The sequence below is a fragment of the Chlamydotis macqueenii genome, chromosome 6 (assembly GCF_036417535.1).
Source record: "Chlamydotis macqueenii isolate bChlMac1 chromosome 6, bChlMac1.mat, whole genome shotgun sequence".
Classification (NCBI taxonomy): Eukaryota; Metazoa; Chordata; class Aves; order Otidiformes; family Otididae; genus Chlamydotis; species Chlamydotis macqueenii.
Window position 1 is genome coordinate 31,936,225 of NC_141561.1, and position 24,013 is coordinate 31,960,237.

The window sequence follows — 24,013 nt, forward strand, 5'->3', positions numbered from 1 at the left end:
CGGCGCCTCAGCCTCTCCCCTTTGTTCCCGCACCGCTGGGTGCAGCACGCACACCGATAAGCCTCTCGTTCCGTTCTTTAGATTAAATACAGCCCTTTGCCTTGGAGATGCTATCGGTGCATCCCGTCCCAAACCGGCGCCTCTCCTTGCCCCGGCCAAACAAAATGGCTCTCCCTCAGCCACGGGCCTGCCCCACTCCCCCACCGGTTCCCAAACAACCGACCGGCCCTGCCCCGCCGGGCCCAGCACCCTGGGGGTGTGTGGGGGGGAAGGCGGCCGGTTCGCCTCAGCAGGGCCGGGCACGGCTGTGGCTCCCGGCACGGTAGGAGGAGGAGGAGGAGGAAGGGCAGGAGCGGCGGCGCCCCCTCGGCTCGCACGAAGGAGCCGGGCGAGGCGGCGGCTCAGGCCGCGACACCTGCCGCTCCCGTCCGCCCCAGCCGCCACCGGCAGCGGCGCAGCGCCCCACCCGCCCCACCCCAGCTGCCTTCGAGGGGCGAGGGCAGCCGGGCAGGGGCGCCCTACCAATCGCCGGACAGACGGCTCGTCCCCCTGGGCACCGATTGGTTTCCCGCGGCCGAAGTGGGCGGGCCGGGCGGGCGCCGCCGGAGCAGCCACATCTACCGGGCTGCGCTTTTCAAACGCCGACTGTGCGGGCGCGGCGGTTGGCGGGCGCGCGGGCAGGCCTGGAGCGCGCGCGGGGGCCGTTGCGGCTGACCGTTGGCCCGTCCGGGGCTTCCTGGGGGCCCGGCGGAGAGAGGTGAGCGTGCCCGAGCGGGGCTTGCGGCTCCCGGCCTCAGCCGGTGCCTGTGAGGAGGCTTGGGGCGTACCGCGGGCACGGATCCCGGCCCCGAGGCGGCCGGGTTTCAACGCACCCGGGAGTGGGCAGCCCCCGCGGAGCTCTCGTTGCGGGAGAGCAGGGAGCAGGGGACGGCGGAGGCGAAGGGAGCGCTTCGTATCCTTCAGCCCTCTCGGTCACAGCGGGGAAGGCCGGCCCGGCTGCCCGGCGAGGGGACGAGAGTGCGGGATGCGGATCTGCCGCCGCCCCTCCTCGTTCGCTCAGCAAGGGAAGCCTGGGCCGACCGTGAGTGCTTTCCTCGGGTCATCGCCGGCGGGGTGAAGCGCGGCTGAGGTGCGGAGGTGCGCGGGGCCAGCCGTCTCCCGGGGTTGCCGGTGCGCGCAGGTGGCGGCGGGGCTCGCCGCTCCCCCCGGTGCGTGCCGCCCGTCGCCGCCGAGTGAGGAGCGGGCCCTGCGGTGTCGCGTAGTGTCCTGGTGTTGCTCGTCCTTGGTCCTTCCCTGCTGAACGTCTTCCTGGTCCGCAGCAGGGACCTGACTGTTGGTAATAGCGAGGTGAAGTAACTTTTTGCCGAGTTAAAGGTAGTTTAAAGGGAAGTTTTCTTTTTAATGGAAAGCTTGCAAATTTCTGTGAGATCCGTTCTTCTGATGTCTGTTACTCAGGACTTTTGGTGCAATGTGACATTGATACCACTTTTGATTTTGGAAATAGCTAATACATCAGAATTCATGGCATTTTTTGATAACTAATTGGATTTTAGATTGGATCTCATTCTCCTGAATAGATTATGTACCTGTTTGTGTGTTTCTGCCTGCTACGAATACATGGGGTTTTGTATTCTTGATGATACCAAGGTGAACAGAGGAGATGTGGTTTCTTACCAGAGAAACAAAGTTAATTGAAAGTTAATAATAGTAAGGTCTTAATTAAGTCAATTGTCTTATTTAGTTATAGTGGGGAAAAAGGAATGCATGTTTGTTACAAACAAGGTGATTCAAAGACTTGTATGTTAGATTTTATTGTGATGCCTTGATAATTTTTAAGAAGCTATTTCATGTTTCTCAAGTGTTACTTTGAAGATACTCTTCAACAGTGTGTTGGTGGTTTTTTTTTTTTTCTTCCCTGCTGAAGCATGAATCATGATTTAAATCAAAAGTATTTCCAATACGAGTATCTGTGTTCCAAGCACTGGTAATTTGAAAAATGTTTAATGGGTACTGAACTATCTTTGAACCGTAACTAGTTCAAGTGCTGCCCTAGAAGTTTCTGATAGTACGCTTCTGTCTTTTGAAAACCGAAAGTGTGTTTTTGTAAGTTTGTTAGCTGTATCTGAACTGTAAGTTGCCTTGTGGGTTTTTTTTTTCCCTTCACTAGTAAAGGTAAACCTACTCTTAAAATAAACCATCAATTAAGACTTCTGTTATCCTTCAGTAACCTTTTTCTGATTGCCTTTGCATTTCACCTGAAGAGATGCTTCAGGCATATAAATGTGAATGCCAGTATTTTTAAAGTATAAACAGCTTTTTGTTTGTTTGTTTGTTTTTTTTTTTTAACAGTAAGAGAAATATTGTGGGTGAGTGTGTCTTTATAATGTGCTGTTCTACTAGTTTATTAAGGTATTTTAATCAGTATTACTACATTATTTGTTTCTAAAGAATCTGAACTTGCCGAAAGGATGTTGTCCATTCATGCTCCTTCCTGACAATTACTCTAGTGTTAAAATGAAACTTAGATGAGCTATTAGTAAGTTCATTAAGAAATGTGAGTCTTCCCACTGGGAAAAAAAACCCTTTTTTTTTCTCCTGTGGTTAGTTATTCCTGCTGTGTTGCAGAAAACAAACAGGAAAGAGTTTTGGTGGAACTTACCCAGGATCCAAAGAAGAGTTCAAGCTTATTTTCAGAAAATGAAAAAAAAAAGTACATATTATTAATACTTCAGGAGTTATTAGCATTTTTAGTAGAACTGAAGCTTATCACTAATACTTTATGGGTATGCTCCAGGGAAAAAACTTTGACTTCTCAAATGTTAAAATTATTTAAAAAAAAAAAAAAAGGCTTTCAATTAATTTTCTTAGTATGCTTTGATTAGTATTCCTTTCAGGTTTTATTTCTACAGTGATCAAATGTGTTGCTTTCAGGTCACTACTGGACAAACTTAAGGCTATTCTAGCCTGATAGACCTAAATTCTAATACTTGTATACTTTCCTGCACTGTAATTATGGGATTTCCAAAATTCTTAATTATTTTGCTTTAACAGGTGAGTGGCAGAAGAGAGAGACCTGTTCCTGACTATGTCGAGGAGAAAGTTGGAGAATAAAAGCCTTTCCGGCTTGTTAGCCACATCTCTGCAGACACAAATCAAGACAGACAATTTCCACAATTTTTATATGCTTGAATCAAAAGAGCTAGGAAGGTAAGACTATTCATATTTATTTTATTTTAGTAAGAGGAATTTCTGCTGCAAGAGAATTTTGTGCAATGACAGACCTTCTCTGGCTAGCTGTTATGATAGCAGATGGGGAAGGAAGTATGCCTCTCTCCTTCCCCACCCCCTTCTTGGGTTCTCTAGGGACCAAAAAAGGTACAGTGAGACATAAATTGCCAGCCTCTTCCATATCGGAGAGATTTAGCCTGTTTTAATAGGCATGTAGATCTGGGATTATGTTCCTTTTCTTCCATTTCCCCTGTTTAGTTGCACATCACGTTCCAGGTACCTGAACTAAAGAAGAGATGACATAGGGCAATACTGCAAGACAAAGAATGGGGATTTTGAGTTGGTTGGTCTAGTAGTTTGAGGGTTTTTTTGAAGTACAGAAAACAAAGATCTTTTTCTCCTCCCCTCCCACACTCAGACAGTTAGTTTAAATTTCTAACAAGCTGCTGTTTTGGAGTAGTTTTTCAGCCTGCTTCCTCTGCTCATTTTTTGCAACAGTAAAATACAGAAGAAAAAAATAAAAACCTTTGGTGTTTATGATACTGTTTCAGATATCTGAGTTGATGCTTTTTTGTATCATTGGGTTAATTCATACCTTGAAAATATTCAGGGAATTGAGTGTAAAGCCATGCAAACATAATGCTATGGTCATGTTTCCAAGCTCTGTGAACAGAAGTGGCATGGGTCAGTCTCACAGTTACTGTGCCTCGCTATGCTACATGGTGATCCTTTGCACCTGTACCTTGTTTTGTCAGCAGAAGTGCTCTTGTACATGTGATTTTGTAAGCTCTTTAGCCTTCATTGTTCTCTTGGTTGTGTTTTTTTTTTTTCCCTAGCATGTGCTTTATCTGGTACACTTCTATAAAGTGCATCTTGCAGCCCATAACTTTCCTCTTTTCTTACCTCTTTGTCAGCTCTGGTTTTGAATTCTAGGCTCTGCAAAAGCAGTTTATATGCACCATCCTCTAGAACTCCAGTATTCTTAAAATGCTGGGTTTTCAGATTTTACATACCTGTGGGATGATGTCTAAAGCAAACGAAAGTGTAGGTTTTTGCATGGATTCAAAACCAGTCTTTAATACATTCTGTACATGCAAAACCAGGCATAACAAAATAAGTGCCAAAATACAAAGAAACGGAAGCAGAGTAGAATGTTTTCCAAACATACTTTTTACTTTTCCTGGCCTAACAATGCGTGTATATTTTAAAAAAATGTTTTAAGTCTTTACAACACTTCATAAGTGATGTAAAATCCACCTTTCTTTGTAGCTTCTCAGAAAGATTTAATATGCTTTTCTTTTCACTTGCAATTTTTTTTTTCCTCTTCAGGTTGCTTACTAAATGGTTCTTTTGTTCTCTGCTTATACTTCCCAGGTCCCATTTTTCCCTCCCACACCCTTATCTTTTAGGTCCTTTGGTATTTAAGACACTGATCCACGGAGCAGGCAGTTCTGTTTAGTTGGTTAAAGTAGTTCTGTCCCCAGTGTGTGGATTGCTTGGCTTCTTTTGAGGTAGTGGAATTTCTGTGGTTTAAAACTTGGGATATAAAAACAACTTGAAATTTGTTTTTATCTCTTAAAACTGGGCTGTAAACTGTGATGGTTAAACAGTTGACTTGCAGGCAAGAAGGAGTGGGAACCGCTTTGCTTACTTCAGTGCAGCACTTCAGATTTTACTTCTTTTTCATTTCTGGGGAAATTCCGCTGCTCTGAAACAATTTCGTGTCTTAATAATTTTGTCTAAACAATTGGCACACCACAAATGCAGTATAAACAAGTGGAAATTCTTACATTGTCTATCTGGAGATACTGCTGACCTTCAAAGCTGTTATACCCGCTGCGACTAGAAGGAAGATGTGCAAAAACTATCAGGGAAGATCTTGGTGTTCTCATAAAACTCAACCAGTTCTCCTTTTTTAATTTTAGAGAATCTTTTGTGGTTGACAGGATGATGTGATGTTAGAACAAGAATGTAAACTGTGGCGGAGTATCTTAAACTTTGGTATATTATTAAATTCAGCTCAGTAACTTCAAATGCTCTGCAGTAATAAGCCGGTTTAACAATTGGGAAAGGACTTGGCTGTTTCAGGCTTACAAATAGTTGCTAAAATAAGGATTACATGTATCACTGTAAATAACTTTCATCTCTTAAATTAATTTCTGAGTTTTATAGTCTTACCTTCCTAAATTTATTACTTTAAAAAAAGGACAAAGAAATCCTACAACTAATTTGATGTTGAAATAAATTATGATGGAAGCTGTTTTCTTGAATTTATTTCTAAATAAGCGATAATATGATTAAAGGACAACTTTACATGTTTTATGATTTAGTCAGATTTGTACAAACTGTATTTAACATGGTTATTTTCAAATGGAAATCTGATTTTTTAATGAGGTGCCCGTATCTTTTCTGATTACATACTGAAGTCTGGATTTCTCAAAATGACTCAGATGTGCCTTCCCCCCCCCCCCCCGCCCCCTTTTTTTTTTTTAGAGATGTTCCTTTTAGACATTAGGGTTTTTGCATCATAAGAAAGACAAAGCCTGCAGAGCAACATAGTCTTTTCTACTAAATAAGCTAATTTAGTTGAAAAAACGCAAGTCAGATAGCTTCTACTGAGCTGCTTCATCTAGTTTGTTCTTAGTATGCTGTGGTAATAAAAAATATGCATGGAAAGACATTTTTTTGAAGACTTAAGTGTAGATCTTGTTCTTTGTACAGTTTTATAACTGTCTTTAGAAGTTTACAGAATTTACTTCAGCCGTTCAAGTTGAGGTTTTTTGTGTGGTTTGTGTTTGTTTTTTAAGTTTCTTGTATCGTTTGAAAACACTTTGCAAGTATGCAACTAGGCATTTCTGGGAATGCGAAACTTGTGATTATAAAACTTTGTTTTTTTCAGGAGTTTATAACTTGGCTTTAAAAACTGCATTTTATTCCGTAATTTTTTTAAAAGGTCAACTTGATGTTTTAACTACACTATGTGATTTTCTTCTAAAAACATTTCTTTGCCAAAATACATTTTTGTTTCCATACCTAAACAGTTGGCTAGGAACTAAAGCAGCACACTTTGTCTAACTGTAATTGAGAAAGAGATTGCTAACTAGTGGCTGTTTTCTGTTAAGGTGTTTTGCAGATACCTGGGCTTGCTTTTTTTTTTTTTTTTTTTTAGCAGTGTGACATGATTTATGGAGGCAAATTCTTCAGATTTTCTGCACTGAAGACCTTTCTCCCTACCCCAGCGTACAAATATGCTTTATATTCTGTGTTTGTTCTCTTCATTTCAGAGTTTTGTTTTATTACTGTATCTTGTAGGTGCTATAATGTGGTTGAGTTTTTTTTAATATGATATTGCCAATGTGCAAAAAGCCATGAGCAGCCTGGTAGATCTCATAGCTCGCCCTGCTTCAAGCAGGAAGTTTTGCTAGAGACCTCCAGAAGTCCCTTCCAACCCCAGTTATTCTATGATTCTGTGATCCTACAGTGGGAACATCCATGTAACCTGATGCTCTGATTTAATGCCTAACTAGTTTGTATAAAGGAAATTGTGCTGGGTCTCCCCAAAGCTTCATCTGGCTTAGTATTATTTCACCTACAGTGGCTGAAAGTAAATGTTCAGGGGATAGCATAAGAACAGGCTAAACATAGCATTCCCCAATAATTTTTATTTTTCAGTTAGTTTCCAATTATTTGCTATGCTTTTTTATTTCTGATGTCAATTTACATACTCTTAATGTCTTAGATCTTAGTGTTTTGTCTTTTATTTTGTAGAGGAAGATGTGCTGTGGTTAGAAAATGTATAGCTAAGTCCACAGGCCAAGAGTATGCAGCTAAATTTTTAAAGAAAAGAAGAAGAGGTCAAGACTGCAAAGCAGAGATTCTTCATGAAATTGCTGTACTTGAATTAATGAAATCTAATCCTCACATAGTTAATCTCCATGAAGTCTATGAAACAGCAAATGAAATCATCTTGGTGTTGGAATAGTAAGTATGTATTCATCAGATGTTTCACATTTGTAATTACAAATGTGTCAATATACTCATTTTTTGCCATGAGATGCCTGAACACTTGGAAGTATTACAGCAGCACACTTTATATGTGATGCTAATATTTCACTGGGACATACTTTATAAGCTCTTAGGGAGTTTTTTGGTATGATTTATTTTTGTGTAAATGCAAAAGTTCAATCAGTTGCTGTTAATTTGAAGCTTTGGTATCGTATGTGTGTTTTGTTACATGCACAGCTAATGAGTTATGTCAAACAATATGGAATAAGGCATAAAACTAAATACACCAAAGCCTACAGCAGTTCTGTAGTCAAAATTAAAAAAAAATAGACTGAAATATTATAATTTTTTTTTTATTTGACAAAAAGCTATAAAAAAATAAAAAGAGATTCTTCTTTCTTCTCACTGCATAACTCCATTTCTTACACAGTTTTACTCAGTTCCAAACTGAAATATTTTTTGTGCCTTAACTATCTCAGGAGGGTAACTTTGATTAAAGCTTGCCTGTTTAATTTAAGCAGATTATTTCTTCTGGTAGCTGGATTTTTGTAAAAAAAGCTGATCAATTTTCAAGTCAGACTAACCTAATACAAAACCTGAATACAAACTCTAAACTGTTTTTTTTTTGTTGTTGTTGTAGTTTTGTTTTTTAGGGGTTGTGGTGGTTTGTTTTTGTTTTTGTTTTTTTTCCCCCTCTTAAAAGCATCTTTCATGTTTTCAAGCTGACCGGAGAGAATGTTCTTGAATCTCACAGAAGCTGCACAGTGCTTTGTTGCATCTTAAATCATACCCCCTAAAAAAAACAAAAGTAGTCACTGATACTGAGTGCACAGATCTCCGAGAAGCTGAGCACATCCATATTCTATGAACTTCAGTCTCTGCTTGATGTTTTTTGGTGACCAAAAACTTGCAATTCATTTGTGAGTTCTGAACTTCTAAATTTAGTGGTTTTGTTGTTTTAAAACTACTTGATTTTTGGAGCTGTTTCCTCCAGAATTCCCATATCTCTTTGGATGTCTCTGTGGCTTCTCATTAGCTCTGAAAACAAGTCTATTTTGGGAATTTAATTTGAATTATCTGTCATATTTGCTCTATGTGTAAATTTTTGTTTGGAATGTAAGGAACAAAAATGCATTTTGTGAAATTAATTCAGGAAGTCTCTCTCTAGGATTTCTAGTTTCATGTATGAAGTATTTGAAGAGCTGTTAATGGCGATCTGCACACACCATGATTAATTCCTTCACTTTTTTTTGAAAAATGTACCTAGATAATCTTAAAAAAAAAAAAAAAAAAGCTGCTTTTTTTTCCTGGAACTAGATGATCCCTAGGATATTATTTGTTGTTCTGAGAAGGCTAAAATAATAAATAACGTAGAAGTCTAGACAAAGTCCAGACAAGTTTTGAACTTCTTACCAAGAATAAGTGCAAGTTCACATAAAAGCTGTACTGATTTTACTGCTTCTGTTTCAGCTCAGCTAACTCAGTCTGGCTTATTAAAGTTCTGTAAAGAAACAAGTTCCTTATACTACATTGGTGTTAATGGTCTGCTTTGGAGTAGTGTTCAGAAGTCTTGTAGTAAAGTGTTCCTAGTTCTACTGGGATAAGCAGAGGGCTGATTATGCTTCTAAATTATGTCCTTCTGTACCAGAATACACACATTTTATTTTTTTTCCTCATTAGCAGAACTCTGAAGCAGTACTTTAAAAGAATTGCAAGAAATTAGTCTCTTACTCATAAAATAGTTTATAAGCATTTCCCACTTAGCTGTGTTTTTCCTCCTACATATGGTCCTCACTGTTGTTAGATTGTACTAGTGAGGTTCTTTGGAAGATCTAGTAGTAAGAATCAGTTCGTGTAAATGCACATTGTCTAAATGAAGGAGAGAAATGGCTGCTAGTTCTTAGTAATGCCATCTTTGTAGAGGGAATTACTAAAGACGTGAATACTTCTTCAAAAGCCCACGAGAGATTGTTACTCGTCTAATCTGAGGGTCAAAGGTAATTGTAGGAGTCCAGTTATTCAGAGAGAAACCTGGCAGCTGTACTAATTCGTTTTACAGCTGTACAGGGCAGCTGTACTAATTTCAAATCAATCTAGTTTTCTTCATTGAAGAACTAAGAAAGGCCCAGTCAGATCAATGGTCCGTCTAATCTGCTGCTGTTTTCAGCAATGGCTGTAGGGAGATGCCATTTAGTAAGAGCTAAGGAGCATATGAGCATGTCCGATTTTTACTGTCCATTCTCTTTGCACTGTCCCAGCAACCAGAGGTACTGTACTGAGTACTCTCTGCCTGCTACTTGTAGTATCTGTTTATGGACCTGTAGCCTGCGAATCTGTTTTGTCCTTTTTTGAACCTAAATGCCAGATGCTCATTACATACTGTGTGAAAGAAACACTTTCTTTTGTCTGTTTTAAACTAGTGCCTCCTAGTTCTCATGTTGTGGGATTTAGTGAATAACAGTTCTTTGTTTATCTCTAAACCAACTTTAGTTTTTATAAGCCTCATTCATAAGCTCACCCACATTCTTCTGTCCAAACTGAAGAAGAGTTGGTGTCTCTTTGGTTTCTTCTTGTAAAGCAACTGTCTGTCCTCTTACTTGTCCTTCTCTGTATCTTCACTAATCAATCTTACCTGGGTCTTGAAGATACAGAAACCAGAACTACATGCCAGGGTTTTATACTGAGCATAATTTTACTGGTTTTTAATCCCAGTAGCCTTCCTGATGATAGCCATGTATGTTGGCTTTTGTTTTGACTGCTCTGCACGTTGGTCCAATTATTTCAAAGACCTGTCAATCAAAATTTCCTGATCTTTACCTGACAGTTCAAAGTTTGGCATCGTGTAGGATTCTATTAGGTTATTTTTCTGAAGATACCTTACATTTATGTATTCGACAGGCTACCTGGTGCTCTTTTACTCACTTTCTCAGTTGGTGCTGAATTTGCTTGTTAGTGTCTTCCTTGAACTAGGGAGCCAAAAACAGGATGTTGCGTTCTAGCTGTGGTCTAGTGTGCTGGGTAGAGTCATCCGCCTCAGCCTATAGACTGTACTCCTGTCACTGCAGCCCAAGGTGCTGCTGACCTTCTTTGCTGCATTCAGCTCACTGTCTGTGAGGATACCCAAATCCCTTGCAGCAGAGCTCTTCACCTTTGTATCCCTCTGGGTGTCCACTCAACCAGACCATAATGTAGTACCTTGGATACAAGAATACTATGAGAGACCGTGTTGGACACCTCGTTAAAGTTGAAGTAAATAACATGCACTGCCTCTACCCCATCTACATTTTGTCATAAAGGCAACTAGGAAAGGCATTACTGACACCTCGACTCCAGCAGGTCAGTGACTGTGTTTATCCATGTTGTCCATTATCTAATTTTTTTAATAGACTCTGTCATTTTGGTGACGTTGAAATTCAGACTTACTGATCGGTAGTTTTGAGGTAGCTCTTTGTCCTTAAGAGAGAAACTTCAGGCAGTTAGAGCAGGCTAAATAATGATTTCAAACCCAGCACGAAAGGAAACATGACACTGTCGCAAAGTGTAGAAGTATAATTAATAAACCACATGCAACATGGTTATTTCGATGCTTCTTTTATCCTGTACTAAAGCAGGGTTTTCTGTAAGTAAACAGCTGCCTTTTCCTGAGAAGTACATGTATGAGACACTGTGTGAAAACATGAAGGTTGTCAATCTCGTCTTTGTTAGTGTGGAAATGGTAGATTTCAAAGTGACAGAGCTGAGTCCTTGTATTTCTGAATATTCTGTGTCTACCAGAGTTCTGAAAGATACTGCTCACTAACTGACTAGACAACTGTGTATTGTAGGCATCAGGAGCATGCTAGATTTTCTTCCTGGTACCTCTCTGATTTTTAGTCTTCCATCAGAATGGAAGGACTCAGGGTGGCAGTTTTCTCCCACTCCAGAAATGTTCTTCAGCAACTCTAGCTGTTCATTGCATTGTAGTTCTTACATTTATATCACAGCTGCATCATGTGAAAAAAAAAAAAAAAAAAAGTTTACTCTCAAATTCAGAGAATAGGAATACTACTGGGCTTTCTTGCTTTGAATTATTTATGGAACTGGTGTAATGGAAGAAATTTTAGATTTGACTTGAAGAGAAAGGCGGCTTCTGTTAGGGAACGATGATAGAACTCATCTTCCAGAAGGCATCTTCATACTTGGTTACAGGAAAGCATATCTGAGGCTACCAAAGCATTTTCAGGTTTTCAGCCACAAAATTCTGTTTCAGTGTTTCAGTTGCTGTTGCTGGCTATGAGGAAAGAAAAAGCATCATCAGATCATTTTTTTTCCCCCTTTCTAAGTAGTTATATGATGTGTCTTGGTGCATGTGTATGTAAAAAAGAAAAAAAAAAAGCAATAATAACAATATTCCCAGCTTCTCTGAGAATCAGAATATATCTTATATAAATAGGTACTGCATATAGAATTTTTCCTCACTTAAGCTTGAAAATTCAAACTTAACAGGTAAGCGTTCTTGAATGTGTTTCAGTGCTGCTGGAGGAGAAATATTTGACTTATGTGTCGCGGATCTGGACGACAGAATTGGTGAAAGAGATATTGTAAGACTTATAAGACAAATACTTGAAGGACTTTGCTGTTTGCATGAAAACAATATTGTTCATCTTGATTTAAAGGTAAGGCTGCAGCAGACTTCTTATTTTAGTACTTTATCTTCAATTTAATATTATGGTAATCCAAGTAATATAATAAATACCTAACAAAGATGAGAAGAAAAATGAGTGTATTGGAGATTATTTTTTTTTTTTAAATTAGCAATAAGTATTGCATAATAGAAGTGGAAATATACATTAGTGTTTTTTGCAGCTTGTATTTTATTAATTGAGAAGTGAATCTTTTCTATTCCAGCCTCAAAATATTTTGCTAAGCAGCGTCAATCCTCTTGGTGATGTAAAAATTGTAGATTTTGGTATGTCTCGGAAGCTTGAGAATTCTAGTGAACTGCGACAGATCATGGGAACAACAGAGTATCTAGGTATGGAAGAGTTGCTTCACAATTTCTGTTGTGTGGTTTTGAGAAAGCAGAAGCAGTTCATGTCCTGTGCTTATGAACTTATCAGTCATTACTGGAGAAAGAACAACAGGACAAGGCAACATGTTTTGAGCTGTTGGTTTTTTTTTGTTTGTTTGTTTGGTTTTGGTTTTTTTTTTTTTATTAGAGGAGTCAACAAATATTTGCACCCAAAAAAATCCCAAATTAAATCAACAAGTGTACCTCTAATTTCATGGTATAGTGTTTGGCGTGATGCAGACTGTTAAATCAAGACATTTTGGCTGTTAAATTCTTTTGATTAGAGTTGAAATACAACATTAGCATGCACAAAGAAATGTTATTTGAATTAGGAATCCCATTTAGTATGATGATTTAATGAGATTAAAATATTCCTTGGAAAGGGAAAGATTGCCATTAACACTCAGCCCTCTCTGAGGGGCAGGTTTCCTTAATGGTCTGCCTACACTCAATTTTAAGAGCACTTAAATCTGTAGTGAATGACTTGCTATCTAGCATATCCTGACAGCCACTGATCTTAAAATTGGCTTGATCATCTGGCTTTGCAGCGTGCTGAAGACTTTATGCATTCCCCTTAAAAAGCTACACAGTTGAAAACATCATAGAAAAATCTGCTATGTGCATGCATCTGAGTAGAAAATCTCCTGGAACTTGGAGAGAATAGACTTTAGGCCATACAGTGCCGTTTTAGTGTGAACCAACTAAGCACTGGTGTGTCTAATCAAATGGAAATAGCTTTTTTTCACCATTGTGGCTTGAAAATAGTAAACTTGATTATTGAAACTGCATATTTAGTCTTATAATAATGGTTGGCAAAAAACTGCCAGAAATGTAGTGTATGATTCAAGGCCACTTGAATAATCTATCTATTAAAGTGTTTTTCTTCTCCTTGTCTCTTTCTCTAGCTCCAGAAATCTTAAACTACGATCCTATTACCACAGCTACAGATATGTGGTAGGTTCTATATGTTGGCTCATTTTATTGAGGTAGATACTTAACAATCTAGGGGCCAGATTCCGACTCTGATGCAGTTTTCTCTGGCTTCCAAGGGTACCCTTCTGTTGCTGTGCTGACCAAACGAGGGAGAATTGGGAGAGGAAGGAGCCCTCAGGATATAATTTGGGACTTACAGGAATTACTGTATATGGGTCTGTTGCACACCTAGTAGGGAATGCAGGTGCCTTCTGAGCATGCACAGTATAGGTATTTGTTCTAAGGGAACGACAGCAATGATTGGATGGCATACTTCTAGGTATTACTTGCTCTTGGATGACATGCTTCAGAAATTAAGTATTTTTGAACGCTCCTCCCTACCCACTTCTGTTATCGTTAAATAATTTTATTATACAAATTATAAGAAGTATTCTAACTTTCTACTTAGAATCATATAATAGTTAGGGTTGGAAGGGACCTTTAAAGGCCATCTAGTCCAACCCACCTGAAAGAAGCAGGGACATCTTCAACCAGACCAGGTTGCTCAGAGCCCCGTCCAACCCGGCCTTGAATGTTTCCAGGGATGGGGCATCCACCACTTCTCTGGGCAATCTGTGCCAGTGTTCGACCACCCTCATTGTAAAAAAAAAAATGTCCTAATGTCTAATCTGAATCTACCTCCCTCTATTTGGACCTCCTCTGGACCTTCTCCAACAGGCCCATGTCCGTCTTATGCTAGGGGCTCTAGAGCTGGATGCATTACTCCAGGTGGGGGTCTCACAAGAGTGGAGTAGAGCATGCATTGCCAGCTCATGTTGAGCTTCTCGTCCACTAGCACACCCAAGTCCTCCTCAGGGCTGCTGTCAGGCCATTCTCTACTTCTGATCTTTAGAGCAGTATCTGCAGAATGAGTCATAAAAAAAAAATGAGACAAGTACCTAAAACTAATCCACAGCTTTATTAAGTATACCTTTGTAGCCTATTAATTTAATGAGCTATGTTAGTGTAAAGGCTAACTTTGAGATTTTTCTTTAAAAACATAAAATATTCATATGTTCTTCTTAAGCATGTAAATAATTAAAATTCAGTTTTAAAAGTTGCTATGATCTAATACTCCTTTGGAATTCTCAACTTATAATAGTAATTAAATCTGTTCTTGAATGGTTTTTAACAACTTATTATTTGCCTGCTTTTGTGGGAAGACATAAAAACAACCTATTGGCACTCTAGTCAGAATGACAAACACAGCAGATGCAGGTTTCCACACTGTAACGACCACTAAGGTTTGATCTCTCAGATCACAAAACCTGTTTTTATTACACATCAAGAAACCATCTAAGACTTACAATAAATCACGTGATGTGTGGCACTCAGGTTCACTTTCTTGCGGAAAAACATCTCAGCAAGAGGATATTGTGCTGACTGTACAGAAAGGTTGACTGAATCTCAGTCTTTGAGACTTAATCCAGAATTGTAGTGAAAGATGGAGTTTTATTTACATGCAAATTTGAAAGTCTGTCTTTTTGCAGTTCTGTCATCCAGAATTGCCGTATGTCCAAGAATGGGCTGTATAAAAGTGATATATTTCCTTTTTGTAACGATGGGAAGAAAAGGTTATATTAAAAGTAAGCAATTTTCAAAAATTCCTTCTTTGAGATATATACATAACTTTTCTTGTGTGTGCATGTGTATACATGCTTGAATCGCATGAAAGTGAGATGTCACATGGTATTTCTAATTCTTTAAGTGTGGTATACACAGGAAGTTTGATCTCCAGCACAATAAATATGGGGAGATATATTGTTTAGGTATCCTAGTAGGATTATATGTTGTGTTGTTATCTCAGGAACATAGGTGTGATTTCATACATGCTGCTGACACAAGAATCTCCATTTGTGGGAGCTGATAATCAAGAAACTTACCTTAATATATCCCAAGTTAATGTGGATTATTCAGAAGAAACATTTTCATCGGTTTCACAGCTTGCCAAAGACTTCATTCAAAAACTTCTCATCAGAAATCCAGAGTAAGTAACAAACAATCGAAAGTACAAACTTCTTTTTGTTTGTAAGGCATGTTTCCATAAATTTGCATTCTTTGGGAGTTCAGACTCTTAATCAAGGCCTTTCAAAGTAGCTGAACTTTGAGAAGATAGTCTTTGAGAGTGGGAGAATTATAGACATTAACTGTCTCTGCATTTGCTGTATAGCTTTAAATCTGGATAGTTTTTTAACTATTGGACCAGCAAATGCAATTTAAAAAAAAAAAGAGGAGGAGGGGGGAAAGAAAACCAACCCCAAAACCCACCAGCAAACATGCTAAAACGTATATGTGGGGCAATAATATTTAGTGGTCAGTCAGTCATGTTCTACTAGGCATGATCAGGCATTATCAATTATAGTGCTATGTATTGTCATCTGTGGTGAGACAGTAGTCCCTGTCTTCAGACAGCCTGCAGCAAGCAGAAGTGACCTGTTGTTTGGTTGAGAAAAAGGTTCTTTGATAGGAGGGCACGATGGGAGAGGATATCCATGAAGTGCCTACTTTGACGAAGTAAGGACTCATGTCTGGACATACCTAGGATGAATGGTCCTTTGTATTTTGACGTCTCACATAGAGGGTTTGTCAATATTTGGAATAACTCACAGAAACCATAGTATCATGAGGGAAGCAACTATGAAGAGCATGCTTTGATAAATGTTAGTGTGGACCTGCAGGATGTTTGACATTCTGTCACAGTTACTACTTGCTTTCTTGCCTCTGGGCATCTCAGAGTCATCATTATTTCCTCAATAACCTCTTGCCCTGGCTCATTCCAATTCTTAATGACTATACCTTCTTGAATCTTAAGAGGAAAAATCTGTCCTCAGATAGTCAGCTCTGTAAGGTTACAGTTCTCTGACCAAAAAATACTCGCGTGTTCTGGTAGAGTTAAGGACAAGTAGTGGGCTCTGTTGCATTTCCAGAAAGTTCTGTGGAACTTAACAATGCAGAATATGATGAAAATCATAGTAGCAGTATACTAGGTTATCCAAGGAACAGTTTTGTGAGTCTGTAGTTTGTTTGGTAGTAACTACATTTTGGAAGAGTTTACACTAGTTTATGATTAATTGCAAGAGTAAAATGCTGCAGAATGTCAGATAGAGTTGATTACATGTTATTTGGCCCTCCTTGAAAACCCAATGCCTGAATATTCGTTAGCCTCCCTATTTGCAGTGGCCTGTATAAAACACAGGACTTAAAAGGCATAAGCTCATGCACATATATATATACACAATGTTGAAAACCTTCCAAGGGACTATGAATACCTGCTGAGAAATACCTATTTGTTCTGATGAAAAGCTTACCGGTTCTGACACTCAGCAGCACGGGAAAGTTGTCAACTAAAATTTAAATGCACATTGCTGATACTTAACTTTAACTCTGATAGGGTCTAATATGTGTTTTAGCAGCTGTGGTAGTGGTGGAAAAGCAGCAATATTAACTTGTTAGTGTCAGTTCTACCTAAGATTTCTTAGCATGTGTCAGAGCTATTTTAATTACATTTTAAATATTTCTTAAATTAACCTAAGAAACCCTTTTCTTTTTCAAAGGGAAAGACCCACAGCAGAGGCCTGTCTTTCTCATTTGTGGCTGCAGCAAGGGGAATTCATACTCTTGTGTAGCCCTGAAGAAACTTGTTGCTCTTCTCTGATGCCAGGACACACAACAAAATGCTCAGAAGAGCGGAATACGAAATCTAGTTGTAATGGTACCTGCAGCAAGAAGGAAGACAAAGAAAACATTCCAGAGGACAGCAGTACAGTCTCGAAACGTTTCCGTTTTGATGATTCATTGCAGTATCCCCAAGACTTCATGACAGACTTCGTATGTTAATGTGTAATATAGACTTTTATAACATGAATTCAGCGTAATCTATTCCAGTAGTGAATATAAGATTATGGCTTGCCAATCCGTGCAGCATTGGCATACTGGAAATGCACTTTGATTCTTTTATGCTGGTGCTTCCTCTTCTATCCATTGCTGGCAATGGATGTGACTCCTTAGAAATTGGGGTTGTTGCACCAATAAAATTAATTATTTTTTTAAGAAGATATAATGAAATATTTTTGCACTTTTCAAGTTTTAGTCCAAAAATTATGCCTGAGTTGACAAACTAAAACCTGAAAATGAGTTTGTTTAAACTCAAGCTTTGCCAAACAGTGGTGGAATACATGCACGTTTTTATGACTAGCCTTAATAAGAAACTGATCTAAGCAGAGAAACGGAATCTAGCTGTCCTACTGGGCTTATTTGTGACCATTCTCATCACTCTAAATGGAAGTTGAAGTTGATATGTTTTGGGAGTATGATACATCTCTTGGGGCCATTTGGAAAACTGCTTTTTCTCTAGGATTGTTAATAGTTAAGGAAATGTTTCTGCTTTTCAGATATGGCCCACTTAGGGATTATAATGGATACTCTGTGTGCTTTTCCTGTTTGGATCTCTGGAATGCTCAAATAGAAAATGGGTAGATTGTCAGTTCTTGTGTTGGTGGTCCATTGCTTCTTATCAGGAAGTTATATTTGAAGAGGAGGAGGATCCCATGCTGATGCAAATAATGGATAACCTTGTTAGTTACTTTCATAAAGCCTCTGAGATAGGATTGCCTACCTGTATTGATCCATTCCTCATCTTAACAAAAAAAACCCACAGAAAAACCTCCCAAACAAAAAGGCTCTTTAGAGTTTAAAGTAACAACTGAATGAAAATAACCATTTTTGCCAGTGAAGCTGCAATTAAAAGCTTTTCATTATGCCCCTCTAATGTAGAAGTGCAATGCATCTTTCTGTCAATTAGTGTTATCCATAATAAATTAGCTTCATGCCCGCTTTGAGAAATGGACTGCAGTGTGTTAGTATTTAAGCCAGACTACCTAATAATTGTTTTAAGCCTTTAAATTTGGTTTGTTTAGTGAGTTTGTTTATTTTTAAGTTATCCCTTCCACTTCCTGTTTCTAGGCTCTGAGGAAATAATGCCTATGTCAAGTTTTGACTTAAAGCAAACAGCCATCATGCCTTAACAGCCTGAAACTAATACTGACAAGATAAAATCCTAATTGTGACACTGAGGCTGGAAGTTTTTGTGTAGGGAATGTATTAAAACTCTTACAAATATTTTGAAAGTGGCACTTTAAAATACTTTTGGGATTTTCCACTCCTCAGAGCTTAGACTTGATAATTTTTTTGTTTGGTTTGGTTTATATAATAAAATATCACAATCTGATAATCTTTTTTTGAAGTGTGCCTGTGGACAGACTGAGGTTTTAGAACAATGTATGACTGAGAGGTCAACATAATGAGTAGTTAAAGGTTGTATTTTATCTTCTCACAAGAAAGGAACGGGTTTTTTTACACATAGATTTCAATATAAGGTATCACCATAATGCATGGGGAAATTCAGGACTGTTGTCTTTATTTTGGGTGACGTGGGTCGACAAGTGAAAAGTCGACTGAGGTGTAAGGCGTTAAGAAAGACTATCTTTCAGCTTATGTTTGTCAGAAGAAGTAAAACTTTTCCAAGACTTAATCTCATGTGATATGAAGTAATAGATAGCACATACAAAGCTTAGATGTCTTAAGTGTAAATGAACTACACTGAATCTCCTCTATGTACTAATTCTCATGTAAATTTTTTCAGTGATACTGGTAACATACATAATTATAAAATGACTTTGCTGGAGGCAACTGTTGGATTGTGTTCAGGTACCTTATACCCTTACTTTTCAAAGTCCTTGGCTTTTCCCAGTTGGAGTCTTGTCTAACCATTTGTTTTTTCTGCCAGCATGGTGTCTAATTTCAACTGTGTAAATTAAAAATACAACCTACTTTGTACATACATTGAAGTTAAAATTCACTTTAGGTGAAGAAGAAAATGTCAAAAAGCTGTAATGGATAAAGGTAGAAAAGAGTGTTTATAAAATTGTTAAATTTTAAAATTCTGCAAAGATATTACTGAACAGAAATCACAACTGGGAAGCTTGTGAAAGTCTTTGTACATTAGTATTCTGTTTTTTAGCATCTGGAAAATAAAACTGAAAGCATATGCCAGCACTTTATGACAAAGTTGTTATTCCTTAAGATTTTTATTATGGTATCTGATGTTTACATTTCTTACTACTTTTGGAGCTAACTTATCTTTAAATAAATGAAAATTGGTCTTACCCAAGGAACTTAAGTTTTGAAGACTTTATTTGTACTTTATGTAAATTTAAAATATACCTTGAATCACATTTTGTTTGGGTAAGTGCATTTGACTTATTTAAAAATACTATTGGGCATGCATAACTTCAGTTGAAAATAAATACATAGATTTTAGACAATTTTTAGTCTATCTTGCTTCCTGCAATATTACTGGGAATTACCAAGTGTAAATGAGTGATGAATAACATTTTAAGATGACTGAAGTAATATTTCTATGCAGTTCATTACCTTTTTATATTAAAAAAAATTAAATAAACTTTGACTTTTTTCAAAACTTCTGTGTTTTTCATTTCTTCACAGAATCAGAGAATGGTTGAGGTTGGAAGGGATCTCTGGAGGATATGTTGTCCAACTCATCTGCTGAAGCAGGGCTACCTAGACTTGGCTGGCCAGGACCTTGTCCAGAAGGCTTTTGAGTATCTCCAAGGAAGGAGACTCCACCTTTCTGGGCAACCTGTTCCAGTGCTCAGTCATCCTCACGGTATAAAAGTATTTCCTTGTGTTCAGACGGAACGTCCTGTGTTCCAGTTTGTGCCCATTCCCTCTTCTCCTGTCACTGGGCACCACTGACAAGAGCCTGGGTCCATCTTCTTTGCCCCATCCCTTCTCATACTGATATATGTTGATAAGACTTTATCCACTGATATCACAGACACCCTGGGCCTGGCCATTCAGAGAGTTTTCAGTTCACCTCACTGTCTGGTCATCCAGCCCACACATCAACAGCTTGTCTATGTGGATCTTACGGGAGAGTGCCAGAGGCCTTGCCAAAGTCTAGGTAGGCAATGTCCACTGCTCCCCCTTCATCTGCTGGCCGGTCATTTAGCCACAGAGGTGTTTATCAGGTTGCTCAAGCATGACTTCCCCTTGGTGAATCCATGCTGACTACTCCTAATGACTCATTAACTTAACTACTCATTCCTGGAACTCTTTATATGTGCCTATTTTTTATACATAAAAGGTTTGTTGCTATATATGATGATCTAGTTATGCCTTGCAGTATTTACTGAGATGATACCTTTTATGTTAATTCCAATGGCCTTTGCTGAATGAACGTGTAAGGAGAGTTAAAATGGAATGTTTGTTACACATAGTAGCCTTCTAGGGCACTAACTATACAGTTGTTTAATTTACAAGTAGATGGCTGAATTTTAAAAACAAAACAGTTTTCCTTTAGAAAAGGAATTATGGTCAAAAGAGATTGTAACTTGTTTTGGTCTGGATAATGTTTCTTACAAAGACGTGTTTCACTGATAATACGAAAGCTTTCTCGTTAGAAATGCACAAATGGGCTTTCTTTTTAGGGAAAGAAATGGTGTATTCATGCGCTCGGTTTGGTATTGCTTTGCAGCATTAAGATCAGAAATTATCTGAATGTTTACGTTTCCTGCATTGAAGGTTCTTACCAAGAATGCTGCCTTTTTTTTTCCTTTTCAAAATTTTTTAAAGACATCTAGAAAACAAACTATTCTGTTTAACTCTAATAGTGATTAGAGAGAGCTTGGAATTTCTGCCTTTTCAAAAGGCCTTCTAAGGAAGGAGACGTTAGAAAAACGCATTGTCTAGTTAATAGCTGACCATCTTCTTACCAGGACAGTTGTTTTTGTACTCTTGCCAAGTAAGGCAAGTTATGCTTGGAAAAATATTTTTTTTTTAATTGGGGCAAGATAAAAGTGTACATTTAATGTATGTTTATTTCAGAAACAAATCATCCTGTACCTTAAGAACCTGGCAGCTGACAGAATTGAAAATCCTGCTTGGCCCACTCAGCAGTGGAGAAGTGAGCAAGATACAGAATGAGTCAGTGTGTAGAAAGTCTACCGAATTAATGGTAACATTACAAGCTGAATTACTGAGTCACCTACCAGAGCATGAGAGTATAAGGACATTTCTTAATTAAAAGCAGGTACATGAATTATGACATAAAAATTCTTCCCTGACTAGCCCTAATGTAGTGTTAGCCCTTATAAATAAGGGCTGGAGCATTACATAAGCTATTTAAAGAATCAATATTTCATGTGACAGTGCTAGTTTTTGTTGCTTTCACAACACAACAGAAGATGAAGCATGATTTTTGACCCAGTAACAACTGGAACAGAACTGTTGCCTTCACTGAAAGGAAAACTTCACCTTTGAGAAGAGTGTGAACAGAGGCTTCCTGTGACAAACACATTTCCAGCCAGTCAGTAAGTCAGCATACCTACACCAACCACAACGTATTCATATACGTTCATGTTATGATATTCTCGATAGTAAATAAATACTCTTTTTTTCTTTTTTAAACTGGAACTGATAGGTACACAAGCTTATTCTAGTGTTCCTTCAGAGTGGCTGTGAAGATGAAATAGGTATTTAAGTTTTGACTCGTAACTTGCTTTGTTTCTGTTGAGGCAGACAAACCTAGATCTTTTCACTGTCTTGAAAAATCTTTTTTGTGGTGCAGTTACTGTAGGATTGTGTTGTACATCTGTTCTGTTACTGTGGTGGCTGTTCTAAAACAGCCCTGAGGAGAAGGACTTGGATGTGCTGGTGGACGAGAAGCTCAACATGAGCTGGCAATGCGCCCTTGCACCCCAGAAAGCCAACCGGATCCAAAAGCAGCATGGCCGGCAAGTCGAGGGAGACGATTCTGCCTCTCTACTCCACTCTGATGAGACCCCACCTGCAGTACTGCGTCCAGCTCTGGAGCCCCCAACGTAAGAAGGACGTAGGCTTGTTGGAGCGAATCCAGAGGTGGCCACAAAGATGATCAGAGGACTGGAGCACCTGTCCTATGAGGACAGGCTGAGAGAGTTGGGGCTGTTCAGCCTGGAGAAGAGAAGGCTCTGGGGAGACCTTACTGTGGCCTTCCAGTACCTAGAAGAAGCTTATAGGAAAGATGGGGAGAAACTCTTTAGCAGGGCCTGTTGTGACAGGACTAGGGGTAATGGTTTTAAACTAAACTAAATTTAGACTAGATATAAGGACGAAGTTCTTTACAATGAGGGTGGTGGAACACTGGCACAGGTTGCCCAGAGAGGTGGTTGATGCCCCACTGAAAACATTCAAGGTCAGGTTGGATGGGGCTCTGAGCAACATCATCTGGTTGGAGATGTCCCCTGGGAGGGGACAGGGAGGTTGGACTAGATGACCTTTAAAGGTCCCTTCCAACCCTAATTATTCTATGATTCTAAAACAATTTGCAAGGTGATATTTCCTTGATGGCCAGTAGCTCCACTGTGATATGAGCAGAAGCCTCATCTATCTGACTGAACATGTTTCTGCAAATGATTTTTACAAGCAGTATGTAAATAATAATCACTCTTTTAGGGAAGAAAAAACTATTCTAGCTCTGTCTTCAATTTGATTTTCATGCATTAATTATTCCGTACTTAAGAGATATGCATAACAAGACTTCACTTAATAAAGATCATAAAGTTTAAGAAAATCCACCTTTTTCAAATAGGGGGAAATTTTCTAATATTTCATGGGAATTACTTCTTACTTACAAAACCACTACTTATATTTGTGCTTCCATATTGTTAGTTTGGATAAAAATAAGTTATACAAGGAAAACAGATAGACCTGTTTATGTCTTTGAAAAAAAAATTAAATACAAAATGTATGGTTTATTTGCCCCTGTTGAAAATTTGTCTGAAGTATAATGTCTCGTCATTCATGGTGAGTTGAAGTGTTAAATTCATTATCTTCTTGGAATAATTATTGTGTCTAATTGCATTTTAAGTGCTGTCCAAAATTCAAGTCCTGCCTACGAACGTAAGAGTTCAAGTATCCACTCTTGATTTAACACCCTTAAACTTAAATTTTGATGACTAAAACTTTTTCTTTACAGAAATCCTTTTCAATTACCAATCATTATAAATTCCCCTACTATTAGAAGCCCCTATGAGAAAGCTTTGCTTGCTTCATTAAAGGCCTTTACAATGTTTAGTATAATTAATGATTAATTTATATACAACGATTATCTGAGGAACCTAAAGGTGCACAAGTCCATGGGACCTGATGAGATCCATCCGCGGGTCCTGAGGGAACTGGCGGATGAAGTTGCCAAGCCGCTGGCCATCATATTTGAGAAGTCGTGGCGGTCTGGTGAGGTCCCCGATGACTGGAAGAGAGGGAACATAACCCCCATTTTTAAAAAGGGGAATAAGGAAGACCCAGATAACTACAGGCCGGTCAGCCTCACCTCTGTGCCTGGCAAGGTCATGGAGCAGATTCTCCTGGAAACCATGCTAAGGCACATGGAGAGCAAGGAGGTGGTCGGTGACAGCCAACATGGCTTCACCAAGGGCAGATCGTGCCTGACCAATTTGCTGGCCTTCTATGACGGGGTGACGGCATCGGTGGACAAGGGACGAACAACTGACATCATCTACCTGGACTTGTGCAAAGCTTTTGACACTGTCCCGCACGACATCCTTCTCTCTAAACTAGAGAGACATGGGTTTGATGGACGGACCACTCGGTGGATAAGGAGTTGGCTGGATGGCCGCACTCAGAGAGTGGTGGTCAACGGCTCAATGTCCATGTGGAGACTGGTCACGAGTGGCGTCC

The 24,013-nt window shown here is 39.0% G+C and overlaps 1 protein-coding gene across 1 annotated transcript; it reads left to right on the forward strand.

Annotated features, from left to right (window-relative positions):
* The first annotated feature begins 661 nt into the window (after positions 1-661).
* On the forward strand, positions 662-19,722 carry STK17B (serine/threonine kinase 17b). Its single transcript, XM_086751451.1, has 8 exons — positions 662-757; positions 3,052-3,207; positions 6,997-7,209; positions 11,744-11,888; positions 12,121-12,247; positions 13,189-13,237; positions 15,063-15,242; positions 16,810-19,722. The coding sequence occupies exons 2-8, from the start codon at positions 3,086-3,088 to the stop codon at positions 17,090-17,092; spliced, it is 1,119 nt and encodes a 372-aa protein (XP_086607577.1). The 5' UTR covers positions 662-757; positions 3,052-3,085; the 3' UTR covers positions 17,093-19,722.
* The last annotated feature ends 4,291 nt before the right edge of the window (positions 19,723-24,013 follow it).